This window comes from Nilaparvata lugens, chromosome 10, assembly GCF_014356525.2.
Source record: "Nilaparvata lugens isolate BPH chromosome 10, ASM1435652v1, whole genome shotgun sequence".
NCBI classification, from domain to species: Eukaryota; Metazoa; Arthropoda; class Insecta; order Hemiptera; family Delphacidae; genus Nilaparvata; species Nilaparvata lugens.
The window spans coordinates 33,631,010-33,645,942 of NC_052513.1; the positions used below are offsets into that span (position 1 = coordinate 33,631,010).

At 33.3% G+C, this 14,933-nt stretch overlaps 1 protein-coding gene across 1 annotated transcript in view; it reads left to right on the top strand.

Moving 5' to 3' along the window:
• Nucleotides 1–279: 279 nt before the first annotated feature.
• Nucleotides 280–14,933, top strand: part of LOC111058196 (differentially expressed in FDCP 6 homolog) — a 45,105-nt gene continuing 30,451 nt past the window's right edge. Inside the window, exons 1-4 of the mRNA XM_039436694.1 lie at nucleotides 280–469; nucleotides 4,649–4,768; nucleotides 8,315–8,491; nucleotides 12,813–12,826. Of these exons, the coding sequence (XP_039292628.1) occupies nucleotides 371–469; nucleotides 4,649–4,768; nucleotides 8,315–8,491; nucleotides 12,813–12,826 (410 nt within the window). The 5' untranslated portion in view covers nucleotides 280–370. The remainder of the gene's footprint in view (nucleotides 470–4,648; nucleotides 4,769–8,314; nucleotides 8,492–12,812; nucleotides 12,827–14,933) is intronic.

A 14,933-nucleotide genomic window follows, 5' to 3' on the forward strand; every position in this document is an offset into this window, starting at 1 on the left:
TTATAGTAGATTATAATATCACACATATTATTAGATAATTATGATTTTTGGTTTGAATCGATTTATTTTAAGTGATTTCTTTTGTTGTATGTTCTGAAATATAAGAATAAAAGTAGCAATGCTTCAATTTTAAAATTGGTGGTAGATTTAATTTCTACAAAGATGGCGCGGTCCTGGTGCACTTGAGTTTGTCATGGTGCCATGTAAAATGCATTGGTTAGATTGGAAGTTACCTTTCTGTATGTATTCTATAGTGACACAAAACAGCTGATGATCAAGAGAGAAACTTGAGACAAGATCATTCATGTTCATGAGTCCGTTTTCAATTCAAGCAGAAGAGAGATGATTCATAATTTTGCAGTGAACTAGAATGGCTAATCTTCTTGAAAATGTTACCAATAGTATTTGGCATGCATTTAATGCATTACAAACAGAGAAGACTGGCAACGTGATGAAATCCAAACTCAAAGTAAGTAAAATTTTGTCTATTAGTGCTTCATTTCTACTCATAAATTAGCAGGTGGTTGTTGTCATTTTTGGACTGGTTACTTCCTCAAGGTCCATAAATGTACTGATAGTGAACCTGAAATAGCCGACTGGCTCCAGTCAAACTAATATAATACTTTTGACCTTTTATGACTAAAAACGCTTTCTCATTTTTCCAACTATGTTCATGCATCTGTTTGAAATTTAATCTAAATGTGAATAAGTTATAAGACTGATAAAGCAACTGTATTAAAGCATTATTAGTGAATGACCCAACAATTACTATTAGTCATAAATGAATCAATGCCCAATTATTTGCAATAAATTATCTAGGCCATCCATCACTATTCTACTAGGTAGCTAACTGCATTCTATCGTTTAATCTAAGTATTAAATAATATAATTAAATGAAAAATAACCAGACTGTATACATTCCTTGGACCTTGGTCATATATGTCATAAGCACTCGTGTCCAAAACTGCAGTTTTGAGAAAATGGTGTCCAAAGTTTTCTTGTATGTTTACAATGAAACTTACAAAGTAGGTTCAAAATACACTTATTCATGATTCTATTATTCCAAAGTAGGTAATGTAAAAATAAAAATTTACTGATTTGATTATGACAAGTTGTTGGGTCCATGACAAAATATGACATAAATGGACTCAATTCATTTTACCAAATAATACTCAACAAGATCCAAACAGTAAGCATCATTTCACATTTTCAAACTAACTACCTACACTAAAGTGTTTATACCCAAGCATGGATTCCCAAAATTCATCTGCATGGATTCCCAAAATGGTATTCGTAATGGAAGTAGGACTAAAGTGGTTTCACCAAAGTGTAGATCTCAAAATTCTACATCCGGATGTGAAATCTCTTTTCTTTAAAAAGTGGACTTCAGTGCTTGTTTCAAATGACCAAGGAATTGTTATGAAACTACTAAAGATGTGTACCGCATGTTGGCTGATATATTTTACCATTATTAATTGTCATGCATTTAATGCATTACAAACAGAGAAGACTGGCAACGTGATGAAATCCAAACTCAAAGTAAGTAAAATTTTGTCTATTAGTGCTTCATTTCTACTCATAAATTAGCAGGTGGTTGTTGTCATTTTTGGACTGGTTACTTCCTCAAGGTCCATAAATGTACTGATAGTGAACCTGAAATAGCCGACTGGCTCCAGTCAAACTAATATAATACTTTTGACCTTTTATGACTAAAAACGCTTTCTCATTTTTCCAACTATGTTCATGCATCTGTTTGAAATTTAATCTAAATGTGAATAAGTTATAAGACTGATAAAGCAACTGTATTAAAGCATTATTAGTGAATGACCCAACAATTACTATTAGTCATAAATAAATCAATGCCCAATTATTTGCAATAAATTATCTAGGCCATCCATCACTATTCTACTAGGTAGCTAACTGCATTCTATCGTTTAATCTAAGTATTAAATAATATAATTAAATGAAAAATAACCAGACTGTATACATTCCTTGGACCTTGGTCATATATGTCATAAGCACTCGTGTCCAAAACTACAGTTTTGAGAAAATGGTGTCCAAAGTTTTCTTGTATGTTTACAATGAAACTTACAAAGTAGGTTCAAAATACACTTATTCATGATTCTATTATTCCAAAGTAGGTAATGTAAAAATAAAAATTTACTGATTTGATTATGAAAAGTTGTTGGGTCCATGACAAAATATGACATAAATGGACTCAATTCATTTTACCAAATAATACTCAACAAGATCCAAACAGTAAGCATCATTTCACATTTTCAAACTAACTACCTACACTAAAGTGTTTATACCCAAGCATGGATTCCCAAAATTCATCTGCATGGATTCCCAAAATGGTATTCGTAATGGAAGTAGGACTAAAGTGGTTTCACCAAAGTGTAGATCTCAAAATTCTACATCCGGATGTGAAATCTCATTTCTTTAGAAAGTGGACTTTAGTGCTTGTTTCAAATGACCAAGGAATTGTTATGAAACTACTAAAGATGTGTACCGCATGTTGGCTGATATATTTTTACCATTATTAATTGTCATAAATGCAACCAAGTTATTTTATTTAGGATATAAATTGTTCAACTAATTATATAAATTACTGTTGTTTCGTGTTGTATTTAGTTAGGCCTAATTCTGTTTAAATTGTGTTTTGAGTAGTCAACACACAATGTGATAAAATACTATATTGAATAACTAAACTATTAATCTTCAGTAGGTAGGCTATATTATTATTTATTGATTCAATGATACAAAATTATTATTTAAAATAATTTGGGGAGGATCAACAGGCACAGCCCAAAACTCTTCCTCCCCCGAATTATGATTCATTAAAATAGTCTAGAAAATAGGGTATGTTTTCTTCACTTTCAAAAATTTTGTCTAATTTCCTCAGGAATAACTTATTGAAATGGGCATCAGCTTGATTTCAATCATATTTCATTTGATTCTATCATTTTTTGGAATTATCATTTAACTCTTTCAATATTATTTTAACCTAATTTAATTCTAATTATAATTGACCCCATTATACGCCTTCTAATAGCATACAGGGTAGGAACCCACCCATGATAACAAAAGGGTACCACTGGTGCTGGGAGTTGGGAAGCCCACCAATCTCCTATCTAGTGGGCTCAGCATAAAAGAAAAGAGGTTGGTCTCGTGGGGGCAGTGGTAGTTGGCACCTATTTCTTATTACCGCTACATTGCCGTTGACCAGTTGTCGCTGGATAGGCCGTGTCAATGTTTCTTAGGCCTTATTTTTGATCAGTGGACGGCCTCAGTCCCCGCGTCATGTATGAACTCTTCCACAGAGTATAATGGCTTGAATGCCAGTCTCCATCTTATCCTTCTCTTGAAGTCGGAATATCCCAGCGCCAACATTGGAAATGATCCCTGAGTCCTTGAAAGTCCACATCTTGAGATGTCAAGGTTCCTTGCTGATCTGGTGTGGTGATGGTGAGTGGCACATCTTTGCTCTTACCTTCCAATGTTATCCTTCACATGCACAAGGGAGTCAAATACATACTGACTGTAGACGGTCAATATGTTAAGAGCCGAGAACAGTGGTATGCAGTGCTCAATTCTTCCCACAGAGGACAAAATCCTAACTGCCTTCTTTTGCAGCAGCAATATTCTTCTCGTCCCTGCTGCATGACCCCACAGTAGAATTCCATAGGTAGCCTAACATGACTATGGAATAGGGAATGATAGACGGTAACCAAATAGTCTGATGGGACAGATGTCTTCAATTTTCTCAGAAGGTAAGTGACTCTGTAAAGCTTGTGACACAACTGTGATATATGCTCGTTCCATGTCAGCTTGGGATCTATCCAGAATCCAAGTAATTTAACTGAGCATATACTTACAGGACTAGTATTTTTCAATGTACATATTTGTGTCTTGTCCTCGTTCAATTGAAGCCTATTTTCTCCGAACCAGCCTTTAGCTACAGCAAGGAGTCTCTCGCACTCCACCTGAACCTGTTCTATGCTTCTTTCCCTTGCTAACAAGGTTGTGTCATCGGCATACAAAAGAGACTGAGCTCCTAAGTCCAAATCATTGATAAGAATCAGAATAGAGGGCCAAGCACTGATCCTTGCGGGACTCCATGAAGCGCAAGCTTAGCTGACTGAGCCTTTTCCACATCCACAATCTGCTTTCTGTTCTGTAGGTATGATTGTAAAGTGCTGAGCACCACACCCTCAGACCTATTTATGGCGCTAGATACTGAATATATAGATAGATACAGTGATATCAGTGAGAATCTAGTGATCCATAATATAATTTATTGTAAATTGAAAATACAGTCACTAATTGGATGTTTGGTTCAAAAAAAAGACTAGTTGAAAAAATACTTATTATTAGTTGGGATTAATGGGTCAGTGAAATGCACCTGGACTTCACAAAACATGTAAGCATGTAGGTAATTAATTACTTCCAGTTTCTTCACCATATTCCATGGATCAGGAAGCTGTCCACATGTTTCCTTCCTATCTCCTTGTCAGGGTCGTCAGTGGACGAGTGTTGGAAGTATTGGATATATAAGGTGTTTCTTCTACCTCTGTAAGCACTATAATAGTGAAAGTAACAATCAAAACTTATTTCAATTATTTTCATCTTAAATTTGATTTTCCAGGTGCTGACTGCAAATATAGGCACTTTGCTCGACTTGTATGGAGTTGAAAAAGGATTAGAACATTTTCGTAGCACACCCAGCCTTAATTTCCATCACTACAAGTACTATCTTCTAAAAGAGGTTAGTTATTCCAGTACCACAGATTGGGCCATATGAATAAAGTTGAGCATTTACTTATACTTTTAAAATATGGAGCATTTGCTTCATTTTCTATGAATAAACGTGAGCAAAACCTTTTGCTCATGCTCATAAAAAAAAATAGTTCGAGCATTTGCTCAAAAGTAGAAGCTTTTGCTCAAAATTGTATGAATAAACTAGAGCATTTGCTCAACTTTTGAAGCAAATGCTTCAAAAAAGGTGAGTCTACTCTGGAGCAGCTTTTCACCTTTTGCTCATAGTAAAATGGCTCAACTAATTCGTGTGAGTAGGAGGAAACTATTTTAGATTCAACCATGATATATTATATCACCATTATTCCTGCAAAAGGATAAATACAAAAGATACCTATCCGATATAAAGATAACCTTCACAGAATAGGAAATAGGCATTTAAAAAGATGAGAGTGTAGACGATTATAAGAAGGCTATTGATATTATAAGATATGCTAAAGGTTATTATAGAGATGACATTTTTTCACGCTATTATTTCAAAATTCTAAACTAACCTAGAACTCAATTCATAAATAGAAAACAGAGCAGACGACGCAAACACAAGCGGTGTCTCCTAACTTGCATATTTAGCGCTTACGTGAGCTATAAGAACAAAGTAAGGCCACAAAGGCGAATCAGCTGATGAAAAATCTTTAAAATATATGAGCATTTGCTCCAGAATTCAGGAGCATAAGGTAAGAGTATGAGGTAAAGCTTATTCATATAGAAATGAGCAAATGCTTATGCTTCTACCTAATGCTCATGAGCAAAACCTTATGCTCCATGCTTTTGCTCATGAGCATTTGCTCTGGTTTTATTCATATGGGCCATTGACTCTCACTTATCTTCTCATTTATTACAAAATGATTACAGACATTGTTTTCAGTACCTTACTATCTACTATTTATAGTAGATATCGATAACTATGACAGGAGCTTTCAATCTCTGATGAAAATTTTACAGTGCCTGCACACTGAAAGCGGTCAGGCGTTACGAGTTCCACGTTCTTGTAAACTGAAGTTGAAAAATGTTGAATCACTAAGGGTGAAAAAAACGTTACCATTATTAAATTTATACTAAAGCAGCAGATACTAGATCTTTGTAAGATAGTATCTTGTCTTTCTTCAATTATATTGCAAAATCCAATTAGAACACCTGTATTTGACCGCCGTCATTTTGTCAATAGAAAGAAAGTGAACCGCCTGACCTTTCTCTGTGTTCTCTCACTCTTCATGTGTGTTACTTTTGAATCAGTTCTTTAAAATTTGTTCTCTTTCAAACAATAAAATTATATTCATTTATAGCCTCACAAATACATAATTAGGCTATATCAAAATCACTCAGAAGTACAAAAAATATTATGTTAAATTTCTTAAAGTTTATCGACATTACTGGGTAAAGTTTGGTAGAGTGTTACTGGGAAGCATATTTTGAATATTCTTTCCAAAGAATGGACATTGATATGATCAAAGCTCCGCCAATTAATGTAGATACAAAACAATATTGTCTTGACCGAATTTCTAAATTGTATTCTTTTTTCTTATAATGTACATTTCAATAATTATTATTTCAGTTTATATTATGTATATTCATCTAAAACAGTACCGTATTGTAAGTTGTATAAGCCAGTATATATTGTAATCTGCATAAATAAAGCACTCAATCAATCAATTACCATGAAACCTTATTAGTTTGTGTGCTGGCGACGAGTAACAAAACAGTTCGAAAATTAGGCTCAACTCACACTTACGCGACTCAGGTCGAGAAGAGACTCGACTCTAGTCGAAAGCATGTGTTTTCAAAATGGTGACGTCACGGAGACTAGAATCAACTGGTCTGAGTGTCACCATTTGGAAACACATGCTCTCGACTAGAGTCGAGTCTCTTCTCGACCTGAGTCGCGTAAGTGTGAGTTGAGCCTTAGAATCATATGTCGTACGCTACTTATTATCTAGATTTACGCTTTAGTTTTTCATTCATATCGAGGAGTAAAAAATAGTATATAATGCATATCAATTAGCATGATGGCAATTGAAAAATAACCGATTTTATTATGTAACAGGTGAAATACATTCATTAACTTCATCCACTGAATTATTTATTATTTGTGGATTAGATAACAAATCATATAAATATGATCTGGAAAGAACAACAGACATGGCCCAAAACTATTATATCCCCTAATTTTGATAATGAATAACATGTCCAAAAAATAGGTTATGTTTTGACTGTTGAAATTTTAAGTTCCATTTTTTGTCCAAAAATAATATATGAGTTAGAAATTTCGAATTATCTTAATTTCAATTTTAAATTAAACTTAATCTTGTGATGTTGCAAGTGATGAAATGTTCAGGTAACTGGTTTATGAGTTTACTACTAAGTTATATGAGTTAGATAATGTTTTCATGATACTTCCAATACTTGGATTTTTACGATAAGTGATATTTGTTGTTCTACTTCATACGTTTTTTCCCAAGAAATTGAAAGAATAATATTACTTTTACAAGTTTACATTCTTATCCTTATGGTGTGTACACACAGATAGCGGTCTTAGTAGGATGTAGCCTATAGATATCCAAATATGTATCCATACCCTTCCAAAACTGCTGGAACTTGGAACGCCAGACAGTTCTCTATGTTTACATATCAGTCCATGTTTGTATTTATCCTTCTTACTCTCTCAATTTCATGGTTGTATTTTGTGTTGTGGTTGTGATGTATAATCAAATCGAATCAAATTTATTCACTTGAAATTCATACAAAATATTCACAAAAGTATAAAACAAGTTAAAAGTAAACAAGATACTACTCACAAAAAGTGCAGTATGCTACTGGACTTTGTCCGCGAAGAGGAGTCAGATCCAAAGTGTTATAAGAAAGATTATTTAATTTATAACTTGATATATTTGAAGATTTAGTAGGAAAACGAGTTGGGAAGAATAAAGATTTAGAAATTTAAGTATGATGTAATGAAGATGATTGAGTGCAAGCTCGCACATACATACAAAACAAGGATTTTTCGTATAATTTACCATTATAAATTTCACCTATTTGTAGAAAAAGAGTGCTTATCAATCTACAGAGAAATAATATAATTAAAATATCAGTCAATTCCATAGTGTAGTAAAACTAAAAGAGCATAAATGGAAATATTACAATAGATTGAGAATAATTCAACAGAAAGACAGTTATTAGTGACATCATTGAGACAAAAACGTATTACACAGCAAAAATTAATGGAATATTTAGAAATTAATACAAAGTTGATTAGATCAGTGGATATATTATTGAATCTTATCAACTTAAAACTTTAAAGAAGCTGTGTACCTCAACTGGCGAATGAAGAAGCCATAGCCAAAGCTATAAATAAATGAATCTCCAGATTATATGAATGGAATAATATAACATTCTACTTGACTACTATCAACTTTTATAATATTTGATTATATCATTACATTTCAAATCGATTTCTAACTTGGAATGAATCATTTTTTAACGCAATTGTTTTTGTTGACAGGTGTTTTCGTCGCTTCCAGACTCTTTAACATTGCCTTCATTGAGGCAGTTCGAATCACGTATTGATGAAGTGTGCTGGCTGATATGCAAGAAGAATTTTGTACAAAGAAGTAACCCGATTTTGCCCGACCAGTGCGTCTACAGTATATTCCGTGTCTTCTGTATGCTTGCTGATCTTGTGCCTGAGCCCAAAAATAGGATGTTTTTCAGGTATTCTATTTTCATTTTCCCGCTACTCTCTTTGTTCTACTTGTTACTTGATTTCTATTTACATTCTTGGAACAAGTAGATTGAGACTGTAGGTACTAGAGTAGAGCATCGATTATTCGGATACCGGTTATTCGGACGTCTGCTTGGTAATATAAAGGTGCGTACAGATTAACGTACCGCAAACACGATCAATTCACTTTTTATCAGCTGATTATATCTATATTTGTACAGAAACGATAAGATACAGATATAAAAAGCTTGGCATCAGCTGATTGAAAGTGAATTGTTCGTGTTCGCGGCGCGTAAATCTGTACACACCTTATTAGAATTGAAAAAACGCACTAAAAACCCATCCTATTCTGTATTCTCTGCGGCTATTTGGTCCGTAGCTATCAAGGTGTAGTACATACATATCCGTGTCCCGTTCTAGCTAGTGCCGGGTCTGGGTATGACCAATGCCTCTCCATCTTCCTCGGTCTCCCAACCATCGCTCTTCTTCAACCTGTCGCCATCTGTATCCTCTCTTCTCCACTTCGTTGGCCACTGTGTCTTTCCATCGTCCTCTTGGTCTCCTTCCTCCAATCATCATCTCTTCCATTTTCTTTGGTAGCCGATCCTCTCCCATTCTCTCCACGTGTCCAAACAGCGTCTCATGCTTTCTATCTTTCCTCTTATGCTTTCCATGTGCAGTTCTCTTCTTATCTCCTCATTCCTAACTCTGTCTCTACGCGTCTTTCCCTTTATTGCCCTAAGGAACCTCATTTCTCCTGCATGTATTCTACTCCATTCTCTCTCTGTCATCGTACATGTCTCAGTACCATACATGATTTTTTTTTTTTTAGATTACGTCCTAAAGACTCCAGTCATGGAGTATAAGACAAGTCATGTTATTACATAATAATTCTAACACTAAGTAGTTCAACCTAGTTTAGGTTTGAAAGGAATTCTTGTACACTATAAAAAGCTCTATCAACTAAATATTTTTTCATTTGTTTTTTGAAAATCTTCAAATCATCATTACTTTTCAAGATTTGAGGTAGCTTGTTATAAAATTTCCTACCAATATAATCTGGTTTTTGTTCAAATAACCTACTATTGTTACCCATTATATGATAATCTGCTCTGTTTCGCGTATTTTACTCATGAACATCTGAATTCTGGATCACACCACTCGTTTTCACATGCATTACAACTTCATATACATACAAAGATGGCACAGTTAATAGACCAAGCTTTTTAAATAAAGGCATACAAGAGTCTAACCTATTCACTTTCTCTATACATCTGAGTGCCTTCTTTTGAATCTTAAACACTCTGTCCATATTTTGTTGAGATGAATTACCCCATACTAAAATAGCATACCTAATATGAGATAGTATAAGTCCATGGTAAGCAGTTAACAGTAGTTTTTTATCATTCGGCCTAGCAAGCTGCCGCAGGACAAATACCCCAGATGATATCTTATTACATATCCTCTCAATGTAAGGATGCCATGTTAATTTCCTGTCCAATAAAATTCCCAAGAATGCTACTTTCTCTTCTTGGTCTAATTAATTTTTCTCTACAAACACATTTATTTCTCTATCCTCTACTGAATTATATTTACTTTTGAATTGTAGGAATTGACATTTCTTACTATTTATTGTTAATTGCCTTTGCTTGAAGAATTGGACAATTGACTGTACTCCAGTAAAAGCATTTATTTCTAGACTATCTAATAAATAATTGTTAAAGATAAGCGATGTGTCATCAGCAAACAACAGAGCTCTGTGATCTTTTAACTCTTTTGGTAATTGGTTCACATACAACAGAAACAGTAAGGGACCCAGAATTGAGCCTTGAGGTACTCCAGCCTGGACCTCCAGTTTTTGAGATTTAATTTTTACTATTTCATTCCCATCCACCTTGGTAAGCTCAACACACTGGTTTCTACCTATGAGATATGATTCAAACCATTTTAGTTCTATACCATTCACACCTACAGTTTTTAGTATTTCCAATAATATTCTATGGTTCACACAATCAAAAGCTTTGGATAAATCAAGAAATATTGCGGCTGCCTTCTCACCTGAATCTATTATATCTATTAGTCTTTCAACAAGGGATACTATTGCAGTCTTAGTAGATTTCCCTTTCTGGAACCCATGCTGTTCATCACATATGAAATTAATTTCTCCCAGGTGCATCAATAACCTATTTAAAACTACTCTTTCAAAAATTTTACTTATCACATTTAGAATACTAATGGGTCTATAATTTTCAACTCTTTCAGAATCACCGCTCTTGAAAATTGGCAAAATTTTTCCTTGTTTCAGATCATCAGGGAAAATACCCTGCTCTAGTGAAGTATTAAGGAGATGCAATAAAGGGTCCAGTAATTCATTTTCACATTCTTTTAAAATTTTGCTTGAGACCCCATCCAATCCTACTGTTTTTTTGTTATTCAAATTTTTTATTATTCTTGACAACTCATCTCTTGATAATAGATGAAATTTAAATACCTTTTCAATTGGCTCAGCATTTAATGTAGTTGTATTATAAGTATTAGTGTTCAGTGACTTTTGGAGATTATATGCAACCTGTTGATAATATTTATTGGAAAAGTTACAAATGTCTATACTATCATCCATATAATTTCCATGTTCATCGATTATCCTAGGGACATTAGTAACTGTATCTTTTTGAGCTGCTCTCCTATTTCTATTAATTACCTCCCAAACAGCAGAGTTAAAATTGGTACTAGTTGTTAATATTTCAGCTGTTTTCTTACACTTAGCTTTCCTCACTTCTTTTGCATAGTTTTTCTTTAGACATTTGTATTTGACTTCACTCGGAACATCCCTCACTAATTTAAATTCCTCATAAGCTTCCCTAACGATATTTCTTTGAGTAAGAATATCTTCAGTTATCCATTCATCTACTTTGTTTAATTTACTTTTTACTTTGACTTTTTTTATCGGACAGCATACACTAATGTGAAATCTTAGAGTATCGATGAATTGCTTATATTTGTAATTTAGGTTACAACTATTATAAACACTACTCCAATTTTCTTGAAGCAGTTCCTGCTTCAAACAATTTATATTTCCTAGCTCATATTGCTGAATTTCTTTCACAAAAGTTTTTTTTCTGCTTGGATTCTGGCCCTGCAACTTAACATCTAAAATTTGATAGTTATGATCTGATAGATCTGAGCTACCTAACCTGACATTACAACCTTTTATATTTGTGAAGATATTATCAATAATTGTCTGTGAAGTTCGAGCTACTCTTGTATATTCGTGGACCTTAATTTCTAAATTATTCATATTAATAATATCTCTAATATCCTCTGTCATTTTATCCTGCCTGGCAAAATCGGTATTGAAATCTCCTACTACTATAACATTTGTGAAACGAGCGGTTGTAATTTCCAAAAGTGTAAGGAGCAGCTCACAAAATTTTTGCCAGTCTCCATTTGGTGACCTATAGATACCTAACACTGCTACCTCAAATTTTACATCAATTTTTAACCTTAGTCCCGTCACCTCTAAATCCATCTCAACAGAAAATCTCTTAACAAAATACAGTTCATAAGTTTGGGTATGTTTAGCATTGCTAGTGAATATACATACACCACCACTTCTATGAGCTATTCTACAAAATTCTGATCTCAGTGAATAGCCTGGAATCCTAACTTGATTTATTTCCTTTATTTTTAAGCCATGCTCTGTGAAAATAACAATGTCAGGATCCTCCTGTTTAAGAAATACTTCTAATCTGTCAATTTTGTTGCGAAGATACTGAATATTTTGATGATAAATACTAAAAACCTTACCATCTTGTGCTACTCTATCTCTAGCATTTGTAGCTATTTCCCTTTCACTGTTTTGAGCCAATTTACTAAAACATCGTTATTTGTATTTTTGACTGTTTTTAAACCAGAGGATTGCAAACGGCTTTCAATCAGCTCTGCCAATCTATTACAAAAGATTACTTTGCCAGATCGATTTAGATGCAACCCATGATTAGTGAAATTATGTCTTTTCAGCCTTTCATTTAGAAAACAAATCCCCAGTTGTTTAGAATTCTTATTTTTTAGGCTGTTGATTGTATTATAGATTGATTTGTTTGTCGAATTGATTGCTTCATTTAATTCTGGCCTATCAAACCTATTAGGAATAGTACTTATTATTAAGTTTGTTTTTTTGCTGAGTGGCACAATTTCCTTGATTTTTTCTGTTACTTGAGGAAGATGATTCAAGTTAGGTTCATTTATATTATTTGAGCCACCCAGTACAATTAGATAGTCATTTTCATCAAAGTCTTTAGTTTGTTCCCTAGCTGACTACAACTGCATTAATTGATGCACTTGGCTTGAAAAACATTGGACATCAAATTTATTTTTTAATCTTTTATCAAGGAGATCACTGCAATCACGTCCATGACTGGACGTCAGTAGCAGAACTCTCCCTTTCCTATCTTTATTTCCCTCAGCTATATTTTTGGTTGCTGTCTTCAAAACCTCACTGTACGTTTTATTTCGACCATTTTCAGAGCATTTCCCATCATTTAGGTTAGATTCTATTTTTTTGCATTTGGACGGAGGTTCTATCATACATTTAGTATTATCAAATTTAGATTTTAGTTTCTTTATTTCCTCCGACATTAGACTACATTGATTTTTTAGATTTAGTATTTTTTTTTATGGTCTTCATCTTGTAATTATAATCAATTCCAATCAATCAATCAATCAATCTCTTTATTCAAAACATACATCAAAATGTACATGAATGCGTCTTTCTTTATTATTTTCAAAATAAATAAAATCAATACAAGTAAAAACAAATACATCAACAATAGTAGTCTAAATACATAATGAGTTGGCACTATAAAATTCTTCATAACTGTATAATTCTAATTCCACGATATACTTTTTCAGTTGTTTTTTAACCTTGTAATATCTTTTTCATGATTAATCTTAGTAGGAAGGTAAGTGATGAATTTGATGCCCATATAGATCGGGCTTTGTTTGTACTTCTCTTTACTATGTTCTTTGATAATAAAGTTGTTCCTATTTCTTGTATTATAGTCATGCACACTGGATTGCCTGGGGAATTGTCTTCATTATTTTTTCGTGTAATATTGTTTTATAAATATAAAGTCCATACACCGTCATTAATTCTAACTTTTTAAAAAATGTCCTGCACGACTCTTGTCTTTAAATTAATTTTCTTACTGCTTCTTTTTGGAGTTTTAATATCCTATTCAAGTTAAATGCACTAGTCCCACCATAAATCTCAATGCCATATGAAATATGAGAGTGGACAGTGGCATAATACACGGATCTCAAAGTTAATAAATTACAAATGGGTGCCAGCCTTCTTAGTGCAATATTCCTGTACTTACTTTTTACATACTCTTGATACATGCTCTTCCCAATTGAGTTTGTTATCTAGATCTACGCCTAAAAATTTTATGTTATTTATGTTATTTAGCTTCAGTGTACTTTTTCTTTTGGGATTTCTACAGGTGAAATGTACAAATTTCGTTTTATCATTATTTAATAAAAGGTCATTTTACTTGAAACGTTTTAAAAGCAATATTGGGTCATTACATTTTTCTTCGATTATATCCAAATCTTTGTCGAATATGCTTAAACTAATGTCATCGCGTACATACAAAATTTAGTACTTTCAATTACATCTTTCGCATATTTTGGTAATCCCCCCAAATAGCAAAGGAACAAAAATGGCCCCAAAACAACAGATCCCTGCGGAACAGAGTAGTTCATGTACCTTAAACTAGATTTAATATCACTTACTTTATTTTTATCATAATACTTTATATTTACATATTGACTTCGACCCACCAAATATGATTCCATCCAGTTGAGCTTTTTCACAAATTCCATAAGTTTCTAGTTTTTTTAATAATATTCTGTGATCTACAGAGTCAAATGCTTTTGTTAATCTAGGAAGGTGCCAACAATGCTGTACCCTTTGTCCAATTTCTCTAAATATTTTCAATAAACTCTATCAAGGCAGTCGTTGTAGACCTGTTTTTTCTGTAACCATGTTGTTCCGTGTCTAGTAATTTGTTTGTTTCAAAATAATTAATAAGCTGTTTAGCATACTTTTTTCAAATATTTTGCTATTGAAGGTTGAATTGCTAAAGGTCTATAATTTGCAGGATCGTAAGGATCTCCTTTTTTGAACACTGGTATCACTTTTGATACTTTTAGTTCATCTGGATACTACCAAGTATGAGTGACGCGTTAATTACATGTAGCAGAGGCTTATTAGGAATGATTTAGCTTCTTTTATAATTCTCATGGGAATTTCATCATACCCTGCTGACCACTTTGGTTTAATTGAATCGATGATATTGGACAATGTCTCTTCATCAATTGTTTTGGAGATAAACTTGAA